At 44.5% G+C, this 20,262-nt stretch overlaps 1 protein-coding gene across 4 annotated transcripts in view; it reads left to right on the top strand.

The window, feature by feature from the left end:
- Positions 1-20,262, top strand: part of ZNF335 (zinc finger protein 335) — a 357,780-nt gene that overhangs the window by 28,722 nt on the left and 308,796 nt on the right. For 3 of the 4 annotated variants that reach the window (XM_085619363.1, XM_085619366.1, XM_085619364.1), the window contains one exon: positions 18,090-18,362. In XM_085619363.1, the coding sequence (XP_085475489.1) occupies positions 18,144-18,362 (219 nt within the window). In that variant the 5' untranslated portion in view covers positions 18,090-18,143. Of the gene's footprint in view, positions 1-16,218; positions 16,314-18,089; positions 18,363-20,262 lie in introns of those variants that run through there. The other variant, XM_085619365.1, reaches the window with a different exon arrangement.

Here is a 20,262-nt window from a genome sequence, read left to right on the forward strand (position 1 = left end):
AGAGGAATAAGTGGATGTATTTCCAAAAGTGAGAACCATAACCTGGATCACTGCCTGTATTGTGGATTGAATTGTGTAGTACTTATTATGGCTGTGAGTTTAAAAAGTACTTGCTTTCAAAAAGCAAGCACTGATCTGAACATTGAAATTACTCTGTCTGTTAGTTGTTGAGTTTGATCTCATGCCACTCACTCTACCTCGCTGTGATTGCTCGTCTTTGCTAACCTGAGAATCAAGTGCGGAAAGGATCATAATTAACCCAGTTTGTTGAGCCATAGTATAACCCGAGGATACCAGTGGCAAATAACCTTAATCACCACGGTTTGGGCCTAGTGGGCCCTGTCTAGACTGTGCCTCCCAAAACTAGGCCTGACAGTTGGTTTCAACCAATTGATCTATTTAGATTTCCTATAAGGCCAAGATAGATAGTTCCGAGTTTGCACCATTGAGGTGGAAGTTAAGTGCTGTTTGTGGACTGCAATGTATATTTAAACCAACAATATATATAATGAGAATATATGGCTTCCAGAAGTACCAGTATGATTCTGACAGAAAAGGTGCCTTTAATATGTACAAAACCTAGTTTTATATATTAATAATTCCTGGTTCAACCACATTTGCCATAAGACATACCTAAGTGTGTTTAAAAATTGTACAGCTTCACTTTGGAAAATGTTAGAAGAATAATTCTTTACCTGCAGATTCCTCTTTCTTTGTATGTCCCCAGACGCCATATTGGATCAGAAATTTGCTGTACCAGCTCTCCTGTGCCAGTAGGTGGACTCTGCTCTATTTACACATCGATTGCTGAACAGATGTGACATTACTGGAGCCATACAGTGGCACCCTAATGCCATTTCCCTTTTTCTACTCCCTTTGACTTGGATCTGGAGTTTTTTCTTTTCACACAATAGAGAGCGAGAGAAATTCAGATCAGTTGCAATCTCCCTTTACAATCTTATCACATACAAGCAACCGCTGCTCTTAGAATTCTCCTTGGGAATTCTGGGGTTTTTAGACTCTGTCAGGATGTGGTAAACTCCCTCTGCCTTATCCTGAAGGATAGGGGTATCCAAAGATATTTGAGTAGACGCCTCACTCACTTATCGTGACATGCTTCATCATTGGCGTCTATCCACACCCAGGTAAGCTGATACTACCTGGGCGGACTCAGCCATAGATGGTATGGGAGATCTTAGATAAAGCAATACTGGATAAGTAGGGATCCAGATGAGTGATATTTAAAAATACCTCAAGGTGTACCCAAACACTATGCTTTATTCGGAGGGTACCTGGGGTATGAATAAAATTGTGAACTTGTTGGGTTGTACTGAATATGAGTGTTCAGTTGTTCCCTTTTACTGTGCCAACATGTTTCGGCCCTCGCTGGGAGCCCACGTGGGTCTGGGGCCTCATCAGGGCTAATTTACTTTCTATTGTCCCTACTTCTATATTGTGCACACATTCCATGCACTCGTGTGAGGCCTAATGCACTCACCTGTCTTCTTTCTATCCTCAGTAGATTTTCTGAGAAGGGAGAAGAAATCATTATTACTTTATCTACTCGTCGTGACTTTTTATTAGTGGCTCATCCATTCTCATATGTTGGACCGTGTTCTCCTGTGTTCTATGCATATCCTTATTTTGTGCATGACTCCGTGGCAGAAGATTTCTCTATGGCTCTGTGTTAAAAAACATTTTGGTGATCCCGTGAATATTTACATTACTGTGGTTTGTGGTTTGACTATGTACAATTGGGATCTTGATTCAAAATGAAACTATATCTTAATAGGTTGTGAGTTATATGGTAGGTCCGGATGCAACTTCTACATGCAGTGATTTTAACCTTATACATTCATCCTGTGGTAGTCCCCTAGTTGTGACACGCATACTCCAGCATTTTCACGCTTACCCACTGGTCTCTTTTTACAAATGGCATGCGGATCAGGCGGGAGGTGCTGTCTTTTAGTCACACACTACGAGGAGGAAGAATGCTTAGATCAATGTTATGTACTAGCCAAAATGTTCCATGCCAATTTCATATGCGAGTTTCTATTATCAATCTGTCTACAGTTGCTGTTTGTAAGCTTGATTATATACGGTCTTTTGCACTCACTCTTACTCTCCTTTATCATGGTTGTTCGTGCTCCGTTTGTTATCTATGTAAATCTGCCCCCAGGCCCGCTGCATAATCTAGAGACCCTATGCATGCTTTGGTTCATGCCCAAGGTTTCATATTATCGAACTCAGTTATATTTAAAAAAACAATGAGGAGGCAAAAATGCCGCAGTTGCTGTCCTCCCGGTGCGGTCTCTGCACCCAAATCTCACATTGTGGCTTAATTGCGTCCAAACACTCACTCTACATTCGGGGGTGGCGGTGTCCCATGCAGACAGCCATCACATTCATCCAAACTCAATCACTCCAGTCACTTACTTCATCAAAGATTCAGCACCACGGGATTACCTACAGGAACCCACTCCGCCCGCCGCCGTGTACTGGGTATGGTCGGGCAGGTCTGTTTTGAAGGGCTGTTGCGTACGTAGCCGGCGTCCTTTCGCCGCACGTGCGTTGAATGACCCAAGGATGCTGGGAAATGTAGTTCCGTGCCCGAAACGGAACCTTTTCCAGTACGGGGATATTCTCTATTAATAATTCAGTTAGTTTTGAAGACAAGATACTGTAAGCTTATTCATTTCTGTTGTGATTTCCTTCCATTGTGGTGGGTACTTGTTAGTTTATCCGCTAATTCCCACTCTTAAGCCATTCTTTCTGTTATTGCCAATAAAATTGTGTGGACCCTGATAAAAAAAAATATTTTTGCGGATAAGATGGGTTGGGGGAGTGTTGGACCCATGTGTGAATTATTATTAGTCCTTATTGACCATGTGTTTGGAGATGTCATTATAGAGGTCATTGAAATGCCGTTATACTATATTTTTCCGTTCTATATGAAAGGTCTCCTATAATAGAAGGCATTCCCTTTTGGGAAAAATGGTGAGGCCCATTCCACTCATTCAATAGTTTATTTGTTAAGAAATTTCTTTCCCAGCTATAACATACTATTGTCGTTCTGTATGAGTCACTGGGTTGTGACTTTGTGTGTTTAATTTCTGACCATGGTGGCTCATTCCCTGCATTTTAAAAGACCCTAGTTCATGCTTCATACGTTCTAGCATATTAGAGGATGCATGTCAGAGTTGTCCATGATATATCTTCATTTAAACCCCTAGTCGCGCTTGAGAGGCGATAGAGCCATCTTTGTTCCAGTCTCCGTAGTTGTTTATCGTTTACTGTTGTTGGCAACTTCTCTATCACCGTCCAGGTGAAGTCGTTTTCTGTGTGGCTAGTTGTTTGGAAGTGGCTCATCAATTTCGTAATAGTTTTTTCACACCGGAAGGTACTCCGGTGTTCATTGATATGTGTTTTAATTTTACGTGTCGTCATGCCTATGTATCTTAGTTGGCATTTGCATGTAATCACATACACAACTTTGCTACTGTTGCCTTTTGTGTGCTTTTTGAGTTTTCATGGGGTTCTTAGCCCCAGATCCACCTCCTTGCTTGCCTTGGTCAGGGGGCAAACGTTGCAACTCCCATACGGGAAGTGGCCCACTACTTCAGGTAGGATCCACATTGTCTGCATTGTGCGTTTTTCCTAATTTGTCTGTCGTGGACGAGTATGTACCACGGAGTCCCTCAGGGATTTCCCTCTCTTAAACGCAAACATTGGTTCCTCTAATTCAATGATGTGGAGTACAGGGTTTTCCAGTGTTGCAGTATTATTCTCTTTACTGCATTGGAATCTGTGCCATAGATGGTTACGCATACTACCTTAGTATTTTTTGGTTTTGTGTATGTCTCCAGTAGTGTTAATGCCAGCAGTTCTGCATGTCCCTCATATGTTTTTTCCTCAGTGCAGTTCCTCCTCAGTCTAAGGAACTGACCTACTGGTAGGTTATCCATAAGGGCTTTAGATTAAAACTATAATAACGGAGGAGATTGTTCACATCAGTCGGTTTGTAGAACACCTCTGTTTTAAGTCACTCATTCTCAGACCAGATCCTCAGGTCAAGAAAGGTGATAGAATATCTGCTCATTGTCATGGTGAAGTTTAGCTATTCATCTCTGGTATTCAACCATTTCAGAAAATCAGTTGCTTCTGTTTCGGAGCCTCTTCAGGCAAGAAAAATGTCTTCTATAATCCTCTTCCACTCTAGTACATTAGTTTCAAATGGGTTGCTGTTATCATCGATGTGTTTCATATCGAAGTCATGGACATAAAGACAGGCTAGGCTCGGGGCAAAGGTAATACCCGTTGATGTTCCATGGATCTGTAAGTAAAAGTCTCCCTCAAACTTAAAGTAGTTCTTTGTTAGGGCCATTTTTGCACAATCCAGGACAAACCCCTTTGGTGTGATAGATTCCCATTCCTCTCTTCTCTGTATGGTATCTATAACCTTTAGGGATGCCTCTTGTGGTATGCTGGTATACAGTGCCTCAACATCAAGTGTGATAAAGAAATCTGTGGTTTTGTTAAATCTCAAGGTCTGTAGTAGTACAAGCATATCTCTTGTATCCTTGAGGTAGGAGGGCATTCTTTGTACTAGTGGTCTTAAGAAGTGATCTGTGAATTTTGACAAGGGTTCCAACACTGACCCGATGCGCGAGACGATTGGCCTGCCAGGTGGTGGATTTTTGTTTTTGTGCACCTTCCGTAGAATGTAAAAGTAAGTTGTCCGAGGGTTTTCCTCTTTCAGAAATGCCGCCTCTTGTATTGTAATCCACCCCCTCTCTTTTGTCTCATTCACCATCGTGTGGATTGAGTCCATACTGACCTTTGTAGGATCACGGTTTAGTGTTCTATAGTTGTGAGGGTCATTCAATAGTTTCTTGCACTCATTTCGGTACATCTCCAGGAGTATTACTACTGTTGCCCCTCCTTTGTCCGCCGGTTTGATTATGATGTCTTTCATGTTGTAAATCTCCTTGATAGCATTGTGTTCCGCTCTCATGAGGTTGTTAAACATGTGCCCGTCGTTGTCCTTAAGTGTATCCACTTCCAGGGTTACTGCTTTTTCAAAAGCTAATAAAGCTGGTGGCATGGTGTGGTTAGGTGGATTGAAGTTGGATTTTTTTCTCAGGACGGTATTCTTATCCTCCTCTCCTTGAGGTAGTATGTCTTTGTCAGCAAAAAAGACAGACTGTCTTAGTCTCCGGAGGAATTCTTCCAATTTAATTCTCAATTCAAATCGATTTGATTTTGCCGTGGGGACGAAGCCCAGTCCCTTGTTGAGAACTGTTTCTAGAGTTTCTGTAAAGTTGATCTCATTTAAGTTAATTATTCTCGAGGGTTTCTGCTGGTGCTCGGTCATGTCTCCTGCATCGTCTGTTCCTCTTGTTGAGGTTGCCAATGCACTCTTGGAACTCTGTCTTCCTCTCCCCTGGATTGGGCTTTTCCCTGAAAAAGGCATGTGGAAAGGTTACCATTGGTAACCTAACTGTGGACGTTGAAATGGTAGCTGAACATAGGGTCCCCATCTGTATAGTTGTGGCTGTAATGGTCCTGTGGGTTGGTATTGGCCCCTGTTTCTCCGAGGGCGTCTACCTCTTTTTTTCGTATTCCATGTACGGTTTTGTCCCTCTCCTAAGGAATCGCTGGAGTACCTGTACTATCCGTGTCGGAATAGTCAGATTTGTCTGTTTCACTTGGACTGTAGATCTGGAGTTCCCTGTGAAGCTGTTCAGAAAATGTTTGACATTTTGTAGTGCTTTAGTTAATCCCAAGGAAATCAGTTTTTAAGCTCTGCTGTACCTTTCATAGACTGAGACCCTTTTCAGAACCCCACAAGAGCTGTTTGTAGGACTTGGGATCAAAGAATGACGTCTAGTTGTGTGAACAGTTTGGCCTCGTGCACAACAAGGCAATCAAGAAGAAGGAGGCACGATGAGTCCTGGACTCCGATCAGTGAATGCCACTTGCCTGCTAGCTATGTTTCCCTATGCGCTATGGGAAATGGCAAAAATGGTGGATGAGAGCCCATCTAAATGGGAATGTGGCTAGTTGTGTGCCTCGAGCTCCTCCAGTGGAAAGAAAGTTCATCCATTTTGAATTTAGAGCTTCCGGGGAATTTTTATTTTGAAGCAAAGAGGAAGTGCTACAAAAGTAAGTGAGCATAGGGTGTGAAATAGACTTCTCCAATAAATGGCTAGCACACAGGGTAAGACAAGCACCTCACCACCGCCACCTCCGATCATTCCTGTTCCAGCTAGAATCAAGAAGACCCTTGACTCCTGTTAAACATAGAGGAGGTAAAGACTCAATGTCTACTGATTCCTGCTGGCACTAACGGGCAGATACTGCTCTACAAGTTTCAAGTGGTTGGCCTCCTATTTGTCTGCTCTTGGGGCACAGGAGGTAGCAGTATTCCTAACTCCCTAGGGGGCCCAACTGACTACAAAGGACAGGACTTTTAAGGGGTCTTGGCTGGAGCAAGATCTGTTGCTTTATCTGAGGGCTTGAGGCAGTAGAACTAACCAGAAAGACCTTTCACAGCAGTTGGAGAAAAGTGGAAATTAGTAGTTCTTTCCACCTCAGAAACCCTGGAACAAGGTGCCAGGGAGAGCGCACCCAAGGTGGGCAAGAAAACTAGGTTTGTACCCCTCTGAGCTTTTTTGCTGTGCTAAAAGCTGTGGCAGTGGGACCTTGCAGTAAAGGTATTTGGCTTTAGGGAACCCTGCCCAGCTAGTGCTTAAAGCCTTGCATGACGAGGATGTTAAGAGTCAAAAAAATGACTACGTCTGAAAGTAGATTGTTGAACCAGAGCAAGGTGGCAAATCCAGTCAAATTACAAAACGACCTTGGCAGCTAAAAAGTCGAGTTTTGTCCCTCTCTGAGTTTTTGTGGCAAACAACTGCTTCAGTGGGATGTCAGCGACAATGTAGCCAGCTTCAAGGGACCCTCACCAGTCTTAGCCCTATAACTTTCCTTACTGAAGGATTGTTACTTTAATTTCAGAAACTAAGTTTGAAGTTCTAAACTTTGACTTGGACGACCCGTTTGGTTTATCTGATCTCTGCTCCATTGCAGTAAGCCTAAAATCGTAATTAGGCCCCTGTCAACCCCAAACTGTTGTTTTTCAATGGTGCATTACATTTTTACCTTAAACTTAAAAAAATCATACCTACTTCCCCCTGCACCCAATTTTAATGATTTTTGCAACTTTTTGCTCGATTTAAAATGCTCTCTAGCTTTCCAAATCGGTTTGGAAATATTTGTTGAGTGCTGTTCCATACTTTAAAATTGTTGCCACTGATTGAACTGCAAAAACAACAATTGATGGATAGAATGCCGAACAATGTCATACATTCACCCCAGTACAGAGATCTGGGCCTAAATCCATCGTTTTTTTGCTCACCATGCCATTCCAGTTTGAACCCAGCCATATGCAAATCAGTCTTGACCCTGTGCCTCATGGGAACAGTCCAGCCCGAACTGCCAAGCCAGGTCCTCCCTGGACTGGAAACAAGCATCCTAGGACCGGTTTCGGGGTTTCACCCCTCTTCAGCCAGGATAGCTTGATTCCAGTGGCATGGAGAGCACGGGCCTCACGTCTGAGCATACCCGTCCCACTCGGGGTGACAAATGCAAAAACAACAATTGATGGACAGAATGCAGAACAATATCATACATTCACCCCAGTACAGAGATCTGGGCCTAAATCCATCGTTTTTTTGCTCACCATGCCATTCCAGTTTGAACCCAGCCATATGCAAATCAGTCTTGACCCTGTGCCTCATGGGAACAGTCCAGCCCGAACTGCCAAGCCAGGTCCTCCCTGGACTGGAAACAAGCATCCTAGGACCGGTTTCGGGGTTTCACCCCTCTTCAGCCAGGATAGCTGGACTGTTCCCATGAGGCACAGGGTCAGACTGATTTGCATATGGCCATGTCTGAACTGGGGTGGCAGAGTGGGCTAAGGAACGGTGATGGATCAAACCCAGATCTGTTGACTGGGTGTGAGTGTTTGATTGGTTCTGATGCTCCGTCCATCACCACCCCCTTTTGTACCGCACTGATTGAACTGAGCATGCACTTCCCTTGGGATTACTTGCTGCTTGGTACATAGTTTACCAGGGTTTGAGGAAAGGTTCCCTGGGAACTGTTTTGGCCTAAGCAAACTGTATTTATTATGGTGGCAAGGGTCATATCTTCCCAAACAACTCAATTTCTTGCTCTGTTTGCCTCTACGTCCTCTTCTACCACACGGAACCTTCTGGACCCCATGAGTTGTAATGTATTAGGTTATATGCTGTGAATGTCATATTTTGAAATGTTTTTCCTATGCATTGCCTAAGTTGGCTCTCTGAGGCTGCTACCAAAGATTTGTTAAGCAATGCACAAACCTAAATAAATGTACAACAAGTTTTGTGCTGAGACCAGTGTCATGAGGTATTGTTGCGTGGTTGACTGTTCTTCCCTGTAATCTGCCTACCTTTTGTTCAATAACAAGTTTTAAACTACTTAAGAAGTTGCTTCTACTAGAGACATCCCAACCCCGTGTCCTTTATGAAGCTATTTCTTGGGTTCTTTAGCAGTCAGAGGTTACTGGACCCTCTTCCTTAGAGTGAGGTTGTTTACACTTATTGTCCCAGCTCCGCAACCCTTTTGCATTTCATTCGATAGTCATAAACTCTGTTGCAGTACTTTACTATCAGGGTAGCGAGATCGAGCAAAGAAGGCTTGCCCAGGAGGTGGAGGGGGCTTAGAACTCAGAATGTAGCGTGACAGAATTGATAACAGTTAATAATGTGAATGTCTAGGCAATTTTTACTTTAAAAGAAGGGAAAGGACTTTAACGGCAGATAAGTTAATATTGCATTTAAGAATCAAATACACAAAGAAAATCAGAAATGCTAACCCCAAACTCACTAGGCACTAGAAGTACATTTCTAACACTTATGGGTGATGTTTGTGTGGGTTCTGGACTTCTCGGAAGCGCTCATGTCTTTAGTCTAGTGGTGTCTGACAAAAGGGTGCATTGCTACTATATTGGTAACTGATATATCTGACTTTTCGAATCAATGCAGATTGCAGATAACGTTTTTCTGAATAATGTAAACAACCATCACTGGCTTAAAAATGCAAACAAAGCAGGATGACATCTTTGATTATGATTTTCTGGCGGTTTCTTCTAGCAGATCCCTGGGTGGGCTTTTGGAGGGAAACTAAAACACTGTTGCTAGTTTGCCCAGTTAACTCACTGGAGTTCAAAGTCCCAAAGCCAACTGAACTACTGTTGGGGATAGAGGGTAGCTAATGGGACATAGATCATTACATGTTCCCTTTTATAGGGTCCTGGATATCCAGAACCTCTTTCTGGGGTTTAGATTTCCTGGTGGCGTGGGGGGAGGGGCCATGGTGCTGGAGGACAAGTGTCCCACTAGCAACTGGTCAGAAGGGTGCCCTGACTGAGACTCTTAACAGCCACATCCCTGAAACCAGCCCATTAGGAAGTAGCTTCCAGTGGTTTAGGGTGGCCTCACATCTCTCTAGATTATAGATGCATTACAGACAACTCATTAAAGGGACCCCAACTCTAGAAGTGCAAAATGTGACTCTATGGCAAGGCTACATTTTTAATCAGATTAATGCCACCATTAAGCAAGGATATATCTGTCCAATGCCCTTGCCTAATCAAGCCTCTTGTAGGGATCTGCAGATACACCATGAGTATCCATTTTTAGTGAATCCTGCCAGACAGCACATCTGTCTGGTTGCAAAAAGACTTCTTGTGGCCATTCTGAAAGCTTCCCTGGAACTGCATTCCATCAATTGCATACCAGTGGCTTGTGGTTTGAAACTCACATTTTCTATTTGCTGGCTTTATTTGTTTTAGACTGTCCAGCATTTCTTTGTCCCTCCCCTGGAGCTAAACTTGCTCACCATTGTCCCTTGCATTCTTCCACAAGTCCTCACTTTCTTGTAAACAGTCCTTTAAATTTTGTTCTTATCATGTCACATTTGCCGTGCGTTCAAAGACAGAGTTCAAATGTCAGGCTCTGTCTTCCGAGGGAGCTTGGTGTTTACTTTTCTTTCTCTGACTTCAAAGTGGGAGTATTTTTGTGATAATCTTGCAGGGTAGTGGGAAGAAAAAGTTTTTTTTCTAACTAACCGCTCAATTGAAATGTCTGTAAATGAACTGTCAAATATTAAAAAATATATCAGAATTAGGACAGCACAAATTAAGTACTTTTTTGTAATTCGGAAGAGTGGTGGAAACAAATATTTTAATACAAACAAAATAAATCAGTACACTAGGTGATGCCATTTCCACACATTATCGTTTGTACGCTGTATAGTTTTATCAGTAAAACTGTATGTGCAAATGTAATGTTCATTTCAATTGAAAATGTGTTGTCTCTAATAGCAGTGCGCTAAAACACCATGCATACTCCTCTCTAAGCCACTCCACTCTAAGCCACTCCACTCTAAGCCACTCCACTCTAAGCCACTCCACTCTAAGCCACTCCACTCTGACACTCCACTCTGACACTCCACTCTGACACTCCACTCTGACACTCCACTCTGACACTCCACTCTGACACTCCACTCTGACACTCCACTCTGACACTCCACTCTGACACTCCACTCTGACACTCCACTCTGACACTCCACTCTGACACTCCACTCTGACACTCCACTCTGACACTCCACTCTGACACTCCACTCTGACACTCCACTCTGACACTCCACTCTGACACTCCACTCTACAGCACTGTACTCGACTCTTATGACACGACACTCTACGACATAAATCTCCACTCTATGACATGATGCTCTACTCCCCTCTAGGCCACTCCACAATACTCTAAGCCTCTCTACGATACCTCATGCTGTTTTACTTCACTCTACGCCACTGCACTCTATAACACTTTGCTCCATTCTACGCCCCTCCAATATATGCCCCCTCCACTCTACAGACCTTCCACTCTGACACTCTACTCAGCTCTACAACACTCTAATTCACTCTATGCCACTACATGCCACTCTATACTACGCCACTTCACTCTATGCCACTTAACTCCATGACAATCCACTCTATACCACTTCACCCTACGATCATACTCCACGCTACGCCACGACACCCTACTATGTCACTCTGCAACACTTTATTCCACACTACCCCTGCTCTCGACACGACACTGCAGTACACGACACTTCACTTCATGACACTCTACTCCACACTACGACTCTCCACTCCACGCCACTCTCCTCTATGCCACTAACTTTCAGCCATGCTGAACAGCAGCTACGCTGGTGTACAACATGGCTAAAACATATTGGCAAAGCCAATAGATCTTGCATGGGCAAAACCTATTTGCTTTGCCAATGCTTGTCAATAGTATTTATTGCAGTTAGAGCTTACACTCCAGCCTGTTGTACTAGTTACTCTTCCAGGTTATTCATCTTCCTACTGCCTCAGGGTATTGTTTGGTCTTTGTTGAATTCCGTAAAAGAGTTGTGCAGTGAACCTATCCTGTGATCCTTTTGTATTACAGCCTATGATGTTCCTTTGAATCTACTGGGACACGGAACTATGGGAATTTTTTGCATAAAAATAAAGTATTTGTTCTCTCTACCGATATACCTTTCTGCTGGACAAATCCGCTTTCATGTTGTATCAGGCTTCCTATTGAGTTTTGCATTGCATAAAAACACCTCAGCAGGAAGACCATTTTGGCCAGGGAGACTCCCCTCATTACAGAAAAAGGCAAGGTGTTGCAAAACTGTACCAATATGCAGGCTGCCATATTCTGTTTATACTAATCATCTACCTTACGTGTTACCTGAATCCACCTACCTTCTGTCTCTGGGTATAGCTCTCTGGCTTTCCTAGTCACTCCCCAGTTTGGGAACACCTTTTCCAATTCATACACAACCTCAATAATGCCTCAATTTGTCCCAGTTCTTTTAACAGTAGTTGCACCGAGTACTCAGAACAACGCAGATGACCAGTGTGTCATCCACATACATCAATACTTGGTGCGTGATGGTACCTATCCTGATACCCCATACTCCGAGCACTTTTCTAACCTGTTACTCACTGGTAAACATTAAGAGCAGTGGCAAGAGGGGTTATCCCTGCCAACATCATAAATAATGGATTTTAATCCCTGATGATGCCTGTGCATACCTCCATCCTACCTGTATCCACCTTTGAAAAGATTGTCAAATCCATTTTAAGCACCTGCGCCATGTATTTCCACTCCAGGGTATAAACTGCCTTTTTTTGAGTCCAACACCTCCAGTTTGCAGTGTGGCTGCTCTTTTTCAAGCAAATGCCTGACATCTGACAGCCCTCTCAAGTTTAAAGCAAACCATCTACCTGGTCTTAAACCAGACTTGTCATCGTACAATAATCTCACCTCTCACATCTACTAATTGGCGAACGCTGTGCTCAGTATTTTTGTGCCTATTTTCATCATAGCACTGTAAGAGTGCTACGAAGCTATATTTAAAACATTTGTATCAATAATTCTTAAATATAAATTCCTGATGACCACTTTACCGTTTTCATTGCAAGTTTCCTCACCTTGTTGTGGCTCCTTCGTATTGCAATATAACCCCACTCGTGCGTCACAAAAGGCCATCGCCTACATGCCCAGTTATGCTTCCCAATCTATATAACTATTTGCCCTATAATACTATCTAAATGTAAAACGTTACATTGCAATACATTATCACTGTATAGCCAGATCTACAGTTATGTTATGTTATGTTAGTAGACACTTATAAAGCGCACGGTCACCGGAAGGTGTCATGGCGCTAATTGTTGCAAAGTGACGCCGCGGGTAAGCTAGTCAAGTGAGAGCGCAAACAGCCATGTTTTAAGGGCCTTTCTAAATCCCATTAAGTTTTCCTGCGCTCTGATGTCTAGGGGTAGTGAGTTCCAGAATCCAGGCGCCTGGTACGAAAACCTGCGCCCCCCCTGGCCTTTGAGTTTGATGGTAGGGGTAGCAAGCAACCGGAGGTGGCTAGACCGTAGGTTGTGACGAGGGATATGTTTCACGATCAGGTCACTAATAAATTTGGGGCTTCTACTGTGCAGGGCCTTGAAGATTAAGCATCCGGTCTTAAAAGCTGCACGTTGTGCAATTGGGAGCCAGTGTAGTTTAGCCAAAAGGGGGCTGGCGGAATGCCATTTAGGTTGCTGAAATATTAATCTAGCAGCCTGGTTCTGCACTATTTGAAGGCGTCTGAGCAAAAACATAGGCAGGCCGAGGTAAATGGCGTTGGAGAAGTCAAGGCGAGACAGTACGAGGGCTATTACTGCCTGGATGAGGGCCGGGGGGGTGAGTAAGTGAGCAATTTTCCTAATTTTCCTCAGTTGGAAGATGCATGAGGAGACTACAGTCCCCACCTGTCCTCTAAGCGAGAGGTCGGCATCTAGGGTGACTCCGAGGCTTTTTAATGAGGGAGAGGGGATGGGGGGTGGTCCGAAATCGGATGGCCAAAAATGGGGCCCCCACATGATTGCGCTTTTTCCCGGTAGGACTAGTTCAGTCTTGCCGGGGTTGAGTTTAAGGTGGTTGATATTCATCCAGCGCTTGATGTGGAGCATGGTAGCTTGGAATTCGGAAGCGGAGTTTGAGCCATCCAGTGTAAAGACAAGTTGGAGATCATCGGCATAGTTGAAGGTCGTAACCTTACTGTGTTTTAAGGAGTTGATGAGGGGTTTAAGATAAAGATTGAATAAGAGAGGGGAGAGGGATGAGCCCTGGGGAACCCCACAGGAGGTGACAATCCTGGGGGCAGTAAAAGTGCCCAGACGAACGACCTGTGTTCTGTCTTCAAGAAATGATTGGATCCAGTTATATGCTGGGCCTTGTATGCCTGCTTGTTCGACACGGGACAGTAAGATGTTATGGTCCACCGTGTCGAACGCAGCCGACAGATCCAGAAGAATAAGTGCCTGATGGATGCCTTTGTCAGCGTTGGCTCGCAAGGTGTCTAACACGGCGAGGATGACCGTTTCAGTAGAGTGTGCGGGGCGAAACCCGGCTTGATTGGGTTCTAGATGGTCAGACTGTTCGATGAAGTTCGAGAGGGACCTGGCTACGTGGGCCTCAAGAATCTTTGCAAGAAAAGGAAGCAATGAAATGGGGCGATAGTTGAAATGATTCAGAGGATTGGCCCCAGGTTTTTTTAGTAATGGGACCACGATCGCGTTTTTAAAAGCCGTGGGGATCTTGCCTTGGAGGAGAGACTCATTTAGAAAGGGAAGCACACCGTGGGGGAGGTTAGACAGGGCCTCTTTTAGGATATGCGGGGGGCAGCAGTCATTGGGGGAACCAGATTTGACACGAACTAACAGATCTGATAAGGTTTGGGGACATAAAGCAGGGAAATGAGCCAGGATGAAGGAGTTGGTTGTGACAAAGTCTGTGTTATCTGTGCAGCAGATGGCGGGAATGCTAGCTTTGATAGTAGATATTTTGTCCAAAAAATAGGAATTGAGGGAGTTACAGAACTCCTGAGAAGGAGGCTGATTGAGGTGAGTTCTGTCTGTGTTGCAGAGGTCGTTAATTATATTAAAAATTTCTTTAGATTTGTTTTGGGCATTGAGTATTCTGGCAGAGAAAAATGCAGCTTTGGCTTCACGTATAGCCTTTTTATAATCATTTCGAGCTAGGGAGAACAGAAATTTGTCCTCCGTGATATAATTTAGTCTCCATTTTCTTTCTTTTTGCCGTTGCTCGAACAGTATGGTCGAGACCATGTGAATTTAATGAGAGGGGCATGAGCATCACAGGCCTTTAATAGCCAATCTGAGATCGCGGTGTTCATGGAGTTAAGGTCTGAGTTAAAGGGGGGTATAGACCTTGCTAAGAAGTTAGTGAAGCCTGATTTATAAACAGAACTCCATTTTCTAGACATGCCTCCGCCTATTAAGGGAGTCTTGTTTTTAGGGATGGTGGTGATTGTGAAATTAATTAGGTAATGGTCAGACCATATACAGGGTGAAACAGTAAGCTCCGAAAGGATAAGATTAGAAGACCAAATTTGGTCCAAAGTGTGTCCTTTAGCATGGGTAGGAGAGGAAACGTGCTGAGTAAAATTCAGATTGGCGAGGGATTCCGTGAGTTCCGCAGCATGTGGCCCGCCCCGGGCGTCATTGAACCGGTAGTTCAGGTCGCCTGTGAGCAAGATGCTGGCATAGTTAGTAAACAAGTTGGCCATTTGTTCGCTAAGGGCAGACGGAAAAGTGGGCTTGGCATGGGGGGGTCGGTACAATAACACAAAGATGATGGAGCCGGTCACGGCGTCTAATTTAATAACTACGTTTTCCACCTCAGGGAGGGCCAGAGGGGTAAGAGCATTGAAAACATAATCTTTGTGGATAATGGCGGTGACTCCACCACCGTTTTTGCCCTGAGGTCGGTTTGCCACTAATATATAGTATTCCGAGGTGAGTGCTGCTAAAATGTCGGGTGCGGAATCCTGGGTGAGACAGGTCTCAGTAATCAAAAGAATATCTGGTTTCTCCAGACTGAGTAGCAAATATATATCCAGTTGGTGTTTGACCAGCGAGCGGGTGTTCAGGTATAGTATACGTAGAGCGGCCAGTGTTGGGTTTTTGGGAATAGTGGTAATAGGGTGGTGAGGGCCTGGGATAAGGGGAATGTCTTGGAGATGAGGTTCAGAGTATATACTGTATTTCCTGAGACGCTTATAAATGGACAGGTTGAGGGGTGAGCTGTGGGTGGCTAGCGAGCGCAGCAATTTGGAGGAATAAGTAATAATATGTCCTTGGAGTTCGGTCCCCGGTCCTGGCAGGGCGCAGACGGGCGTGCCTTCGGCACGCCGCCGGCGCGCCCGCTGCGCTACCGCGCTGCCGTGAACATAAGTAGCTAAGCCCCGCCCTCTTACTCCTCCTCCTTGCGGCCGATAGGCTGGGGGCCTGGGGAGGGGAGTGTCAGGAAATCAAACGACGAGTGAATGAGTTTAGGCAATGCCGTGAGTTAAAAGCAAATACAATCAAGCTTTTAAGTAAGTTTTACAGGTATTTTAAACACATTAGAGCAACAGAGCATAGCGCATTATGAGCGGTTATCCGCGCGGTAGTTTAGGCAACAATTCCCCGCTCCCGCGCTGCCAAGAACATAAGTAGCTAAGCCCCGCCCTCTTACTCCTCCTCCTTGCGGCCGATAGGCTGGGGGCCTGGGGAGGGGAGTGTCAGGAAATCAAACGACGAGTGAATGAGTTTAGGCAATGCCGTGAGTTAAAAGCAAATACAATCAAGCTTTTAAGTAAGTTTTACAGGTATTTAAAACACATTAGAGCAACAGAGCATAGCGCAATATGAGCGGCTATCCGCGCGGTAGTTTAGGCAACAGTTTAGTTTAGGTACAGTCATTGTCAATTCTTCTTGTAATAGTGCTCTGTATACATTTCCTTAAAAATCACACAATCATATTTTGTTTTTAGCCTATTTCACACCAAATTAAAAAAAACAAAAAACTATTGCACTATGTTCAATTTACACTTGCGCTTTTTATGTCAATTTTGTTTGACAGTAGCCCTCTTACATGATATTTCCTGTTCCCTGTGCCATATTTCAGGAATGCCTGTAACCTGAGGGTCGGGCTCCCCTGGCCATTTGGTCTTCTCCAGATAACTTACCTCCCGACTTTTCAAATTTCAAAAGCGAGACATGTTAGATTATAATAAATGCCTTTGAACATGCATATTTAAATAGTTTTGTGAAGCACACAATATTCGAAGATTCATTTTATTGTCGAGAACAAGGGTTTACCGCTTAGATCAGTTCTTGGGAGTTGGAAACGTCTTCATTTTAAAGACAGTATGTGCAATTCGTGCCACCCTGCTCTTCAGGACATGTTATGTTTTATTTTTTGGCCCCGCCCTGTTCCATGAAAAAGCCAAATTGTTGTGATTGGTATTTTTGTAGCTATAAGGATATAACCCTGGAGAGTTTTATCTTCGTACTTAATCCTTCAATTTGTTTTAGTGTTTTTATTTATTTTTTACCCTTTTTAAAAGTGATTTAGCTCTTCATTTACAATTGTATTTGCAATGAGTCGACCGTTTTGCACTTTTTATTACATATTCTTATTCTGTTTGTATATATATCTGTTAATGTTATGTTGTTCTCCTGCGGAGAGCTTAAATAATTTCATAAATAAAATAATTGTGTTGAGGGCAAAAATGTATCAGTGGGTTAGGATTTGGCCCTGCAGTAGTTGAAGTAGGGTGGGTAGGATTGGGTTTGGATATGTCAAGAGGTGCATTAAAGAGGATGAGAAGAGCATGAAAAGAAGTAATGTGAATGGCGAGTGAAGGAGACACTAGTGGTTGAGCTTTGGCATGTGGTAGTTGCGTAGAAAAGAACAGCACATGCAGACAGTAGTGAGTGGGTGTCTCGGTTGTTGTCTGTGCTGTTAGATCATTTCAGTTGACTGCAGCAACAGTGCAAGCGAGGAGTGTGTGTCTAAGAAGGGTAACTGATTGTATGGGTGACGTGCAGAGGATGCTAGTTCATTCAATCGAGTCATGATGTTGGCTGAGCAGTGCTCCTGGCATTGGGATGTTAGGGAAGGGAGGGTAGATGAACTGCGACAAGTCATGAGCTTTCAGTGAGAAGCGGGAGTAGGTTAGTTTATGTTGCAAAGATAGTTGTGTAACGCAAGAATCGGATTTGGGTCTCTAACTGGCCTCTCCCTTTTCCTCTTTCTGAGGTTGACAAATATGTACAATTGATAACATGATCCATTGTTAATTACAAGTAGACAATTAAGTCACTGGTGTTGCCTATATTATTGGTCAATCTGGAAACATATCTTTGGTGTTAGAGTAGACCGATCAAAGATTCACCATGCTAACCTTGTTATGCCATATCTTTTTCTGCCGATGCCATCTTATGTAATGTACCCTCTGCTCTCTCTTTCTCACTAACACTTTCAGGAGTGTGTTCCTTTTCTCTTTTTTTGCCGTTGAAGAAACACTTCTTTTGTTTTACAGACTTCCTTCTTTGGAATTCTAATTTCTCTGAATCCCTTCTACAGCTCACAGAAGCTGGCTGCCTGCATGTGGACTACTAGACTTCTTTCGAGTGCAGAATGGAGATGGAAGAAAACGAAGTGGAGAGCAGCAGTGATGTGGACCCTTTCATGGGGCAAGATCTGCCCTCTGGGAGCGGAATTGAAGTGGAGACTTCGGAAGCCATGTCTGCAGATAGCAGCGATACCGCAGTCACTCATGGGCTGCAGGAAGCCGATAACAGCAGCATGGAGGTGGACTCTGAAGTGGGCCAGAGCACCGATCAAAGTGTCTTGGTTGTATGTGTTCCTTCTCACACTCCATGGCTGTATTTATTTACGTATTCTTCAGTATCATTCATTCTGCCTTCCGCTTGATTTTTATAAGTTGTTTCTGCTGCCATCTTCCCTTCTTTGCTGTTCGCTTTTATATTCTGTTCTCTTTGCTTATTTTCTCCGCGTCGCCTACTCTATTCCCATTTTCCTCTTTCCACTCTTCATTCCTCCTTGACTCTTCACTACTGTAGCATTTGCTTTCTTTTAACACATCCCTTTAAGCCAACACCCAGGTACAGTTTTAGTCATCCTACTTGTTTTCATTTACTGTTCTCCCTTCCAGCCTTTGTCTTATCTACGTGATCTTTCACCTCGCTGTTTCCCTCTCTTTCTCTTCCCTATCTCCTCTTTCTGACTTTCCACTTCCTTTTAACTTCCTTTCGCTTTCCCACCTCTCTTTAGAGGTCTAGAACTTGGACCAAACTTAGGTTTGCCTTGGGGTCTAGCTTTTTCAAAGCCCTTTACATCAGACAGGGTATTCAACATTTCTTCCATGTACGTTTGGATTACTGAGCACTCCTACACTACTTGAAATAAATCTCCCACCAGGTGAGGACATCCCATGCAGTGTGGTGGCATCTCGTCAGGCATGCATCACAGGCATTTTGGTGTTTATTAACCCCTATGCAGGGAGTTAAACTGGATTAGATGGAGTTTTACAGATATAGGCATTTCTTAGGGTGCCATCTTGCTGTTTGTCCACTCTTACTCAGTCAGGGCCCCAGCGTCCACTTCCTACCTGTCTGTAAGTTTTGTGAAGGAGTCAAGGATGTTAATTAATTAAAGTCTTGTACACCTTTGCCGCTACATTGGCTACCTTGCTGTTGACTATTGATTTTGCCTCATGAGGGCTATAGTCTCAGATTAGACATGTCGCTGGAAGATGGGGTCCCTGTGCATGTCTGAGTTGTAAATACTTGTAGAGGTTAACTTCAGCATACAGATCTGCAGATGATTTGACATGCTCGCCCTCCCATACGTCGCACATGTTGAAAATGCCAATCGCAGGGGGGAGGAGCCTAGCGCGCATCCAAGATGGTCGCGTGAGCACAGGGCTCCCCCGGACCCTCGCTGCTCCTCGGAATTTATCCTGACTTTATCCTGACTTGGTTGATGGAATCTGGAAGACGAATGCTGGCTGAACACTAAACTCCTTTCGGAAATCAAATCGGACCTGGCAATCCTGAGTTATGGTGGTTTGAACTTTTGAGGCCCAACCGATGGCTGTGCCCGATGCGAAGGTGATCTGTGGAGCCGGGGCGTAGTTGAACAACAACGGCAGCGGGGCTGTGCCAGTGGCCGTCACATCACTTTCGGTTTCACTTTTGGATCTTTGAGGGGCTGGACAGTGGACTTGCTTGGTGCGACTGGGCTTTCACTTTGCCTTCGCTTGATGCCTGTGTCTTCGCCTGCTACCAGTGTGCCCATCGACGGTGGTCCCTTCGCTCCGCCACATTGCGGCCTCTGGTGCGGCCCGCGTCTGCTTGGCCTGTGCCCCCTCGACGCTTCCTCGGTGGTCCCCTTCGGCGAACGTGGTTCTCATGGGAGGCAAGGGAGACCCCGAGAGGCGTAAGACCAAGACATCCCTACGTGGGGGACCGGTCCAGACGAACAACATGGACCGCTACACTCAGGGTAAAGGATCCCCTGGGACGGCCAGTGTCCCCCCGGATGATGCCAGTGGTGGCCCGTCCGTTTCTCCGGATCTGTCCCTGCAGGACATCATGGGCGCCATTAATGGCATCAGGGAGACCATCGCTACGCAGTACGAGGCCTTGGCCCGTAAAATCGACACGGTGGCCATTGATGTTACGCTAATCCGGGCGGATCTCTCTAAGACCAACGAGAGGGTTCAATCGCTGGA

The sequence above is a fragment of the Triturus cristatus genome, chromosome 7, assembly GCF_964204655.1.
Source record: "Triturus cristatus chromosome 7, aTriCri1.1, whole genome shotgun sequence".
Lineage (NCBI taxonomy): Eukaryota > Metazoa > Chordata > Amphibia > Caudata > Salamandridae > Triturus > Triturus cristatus.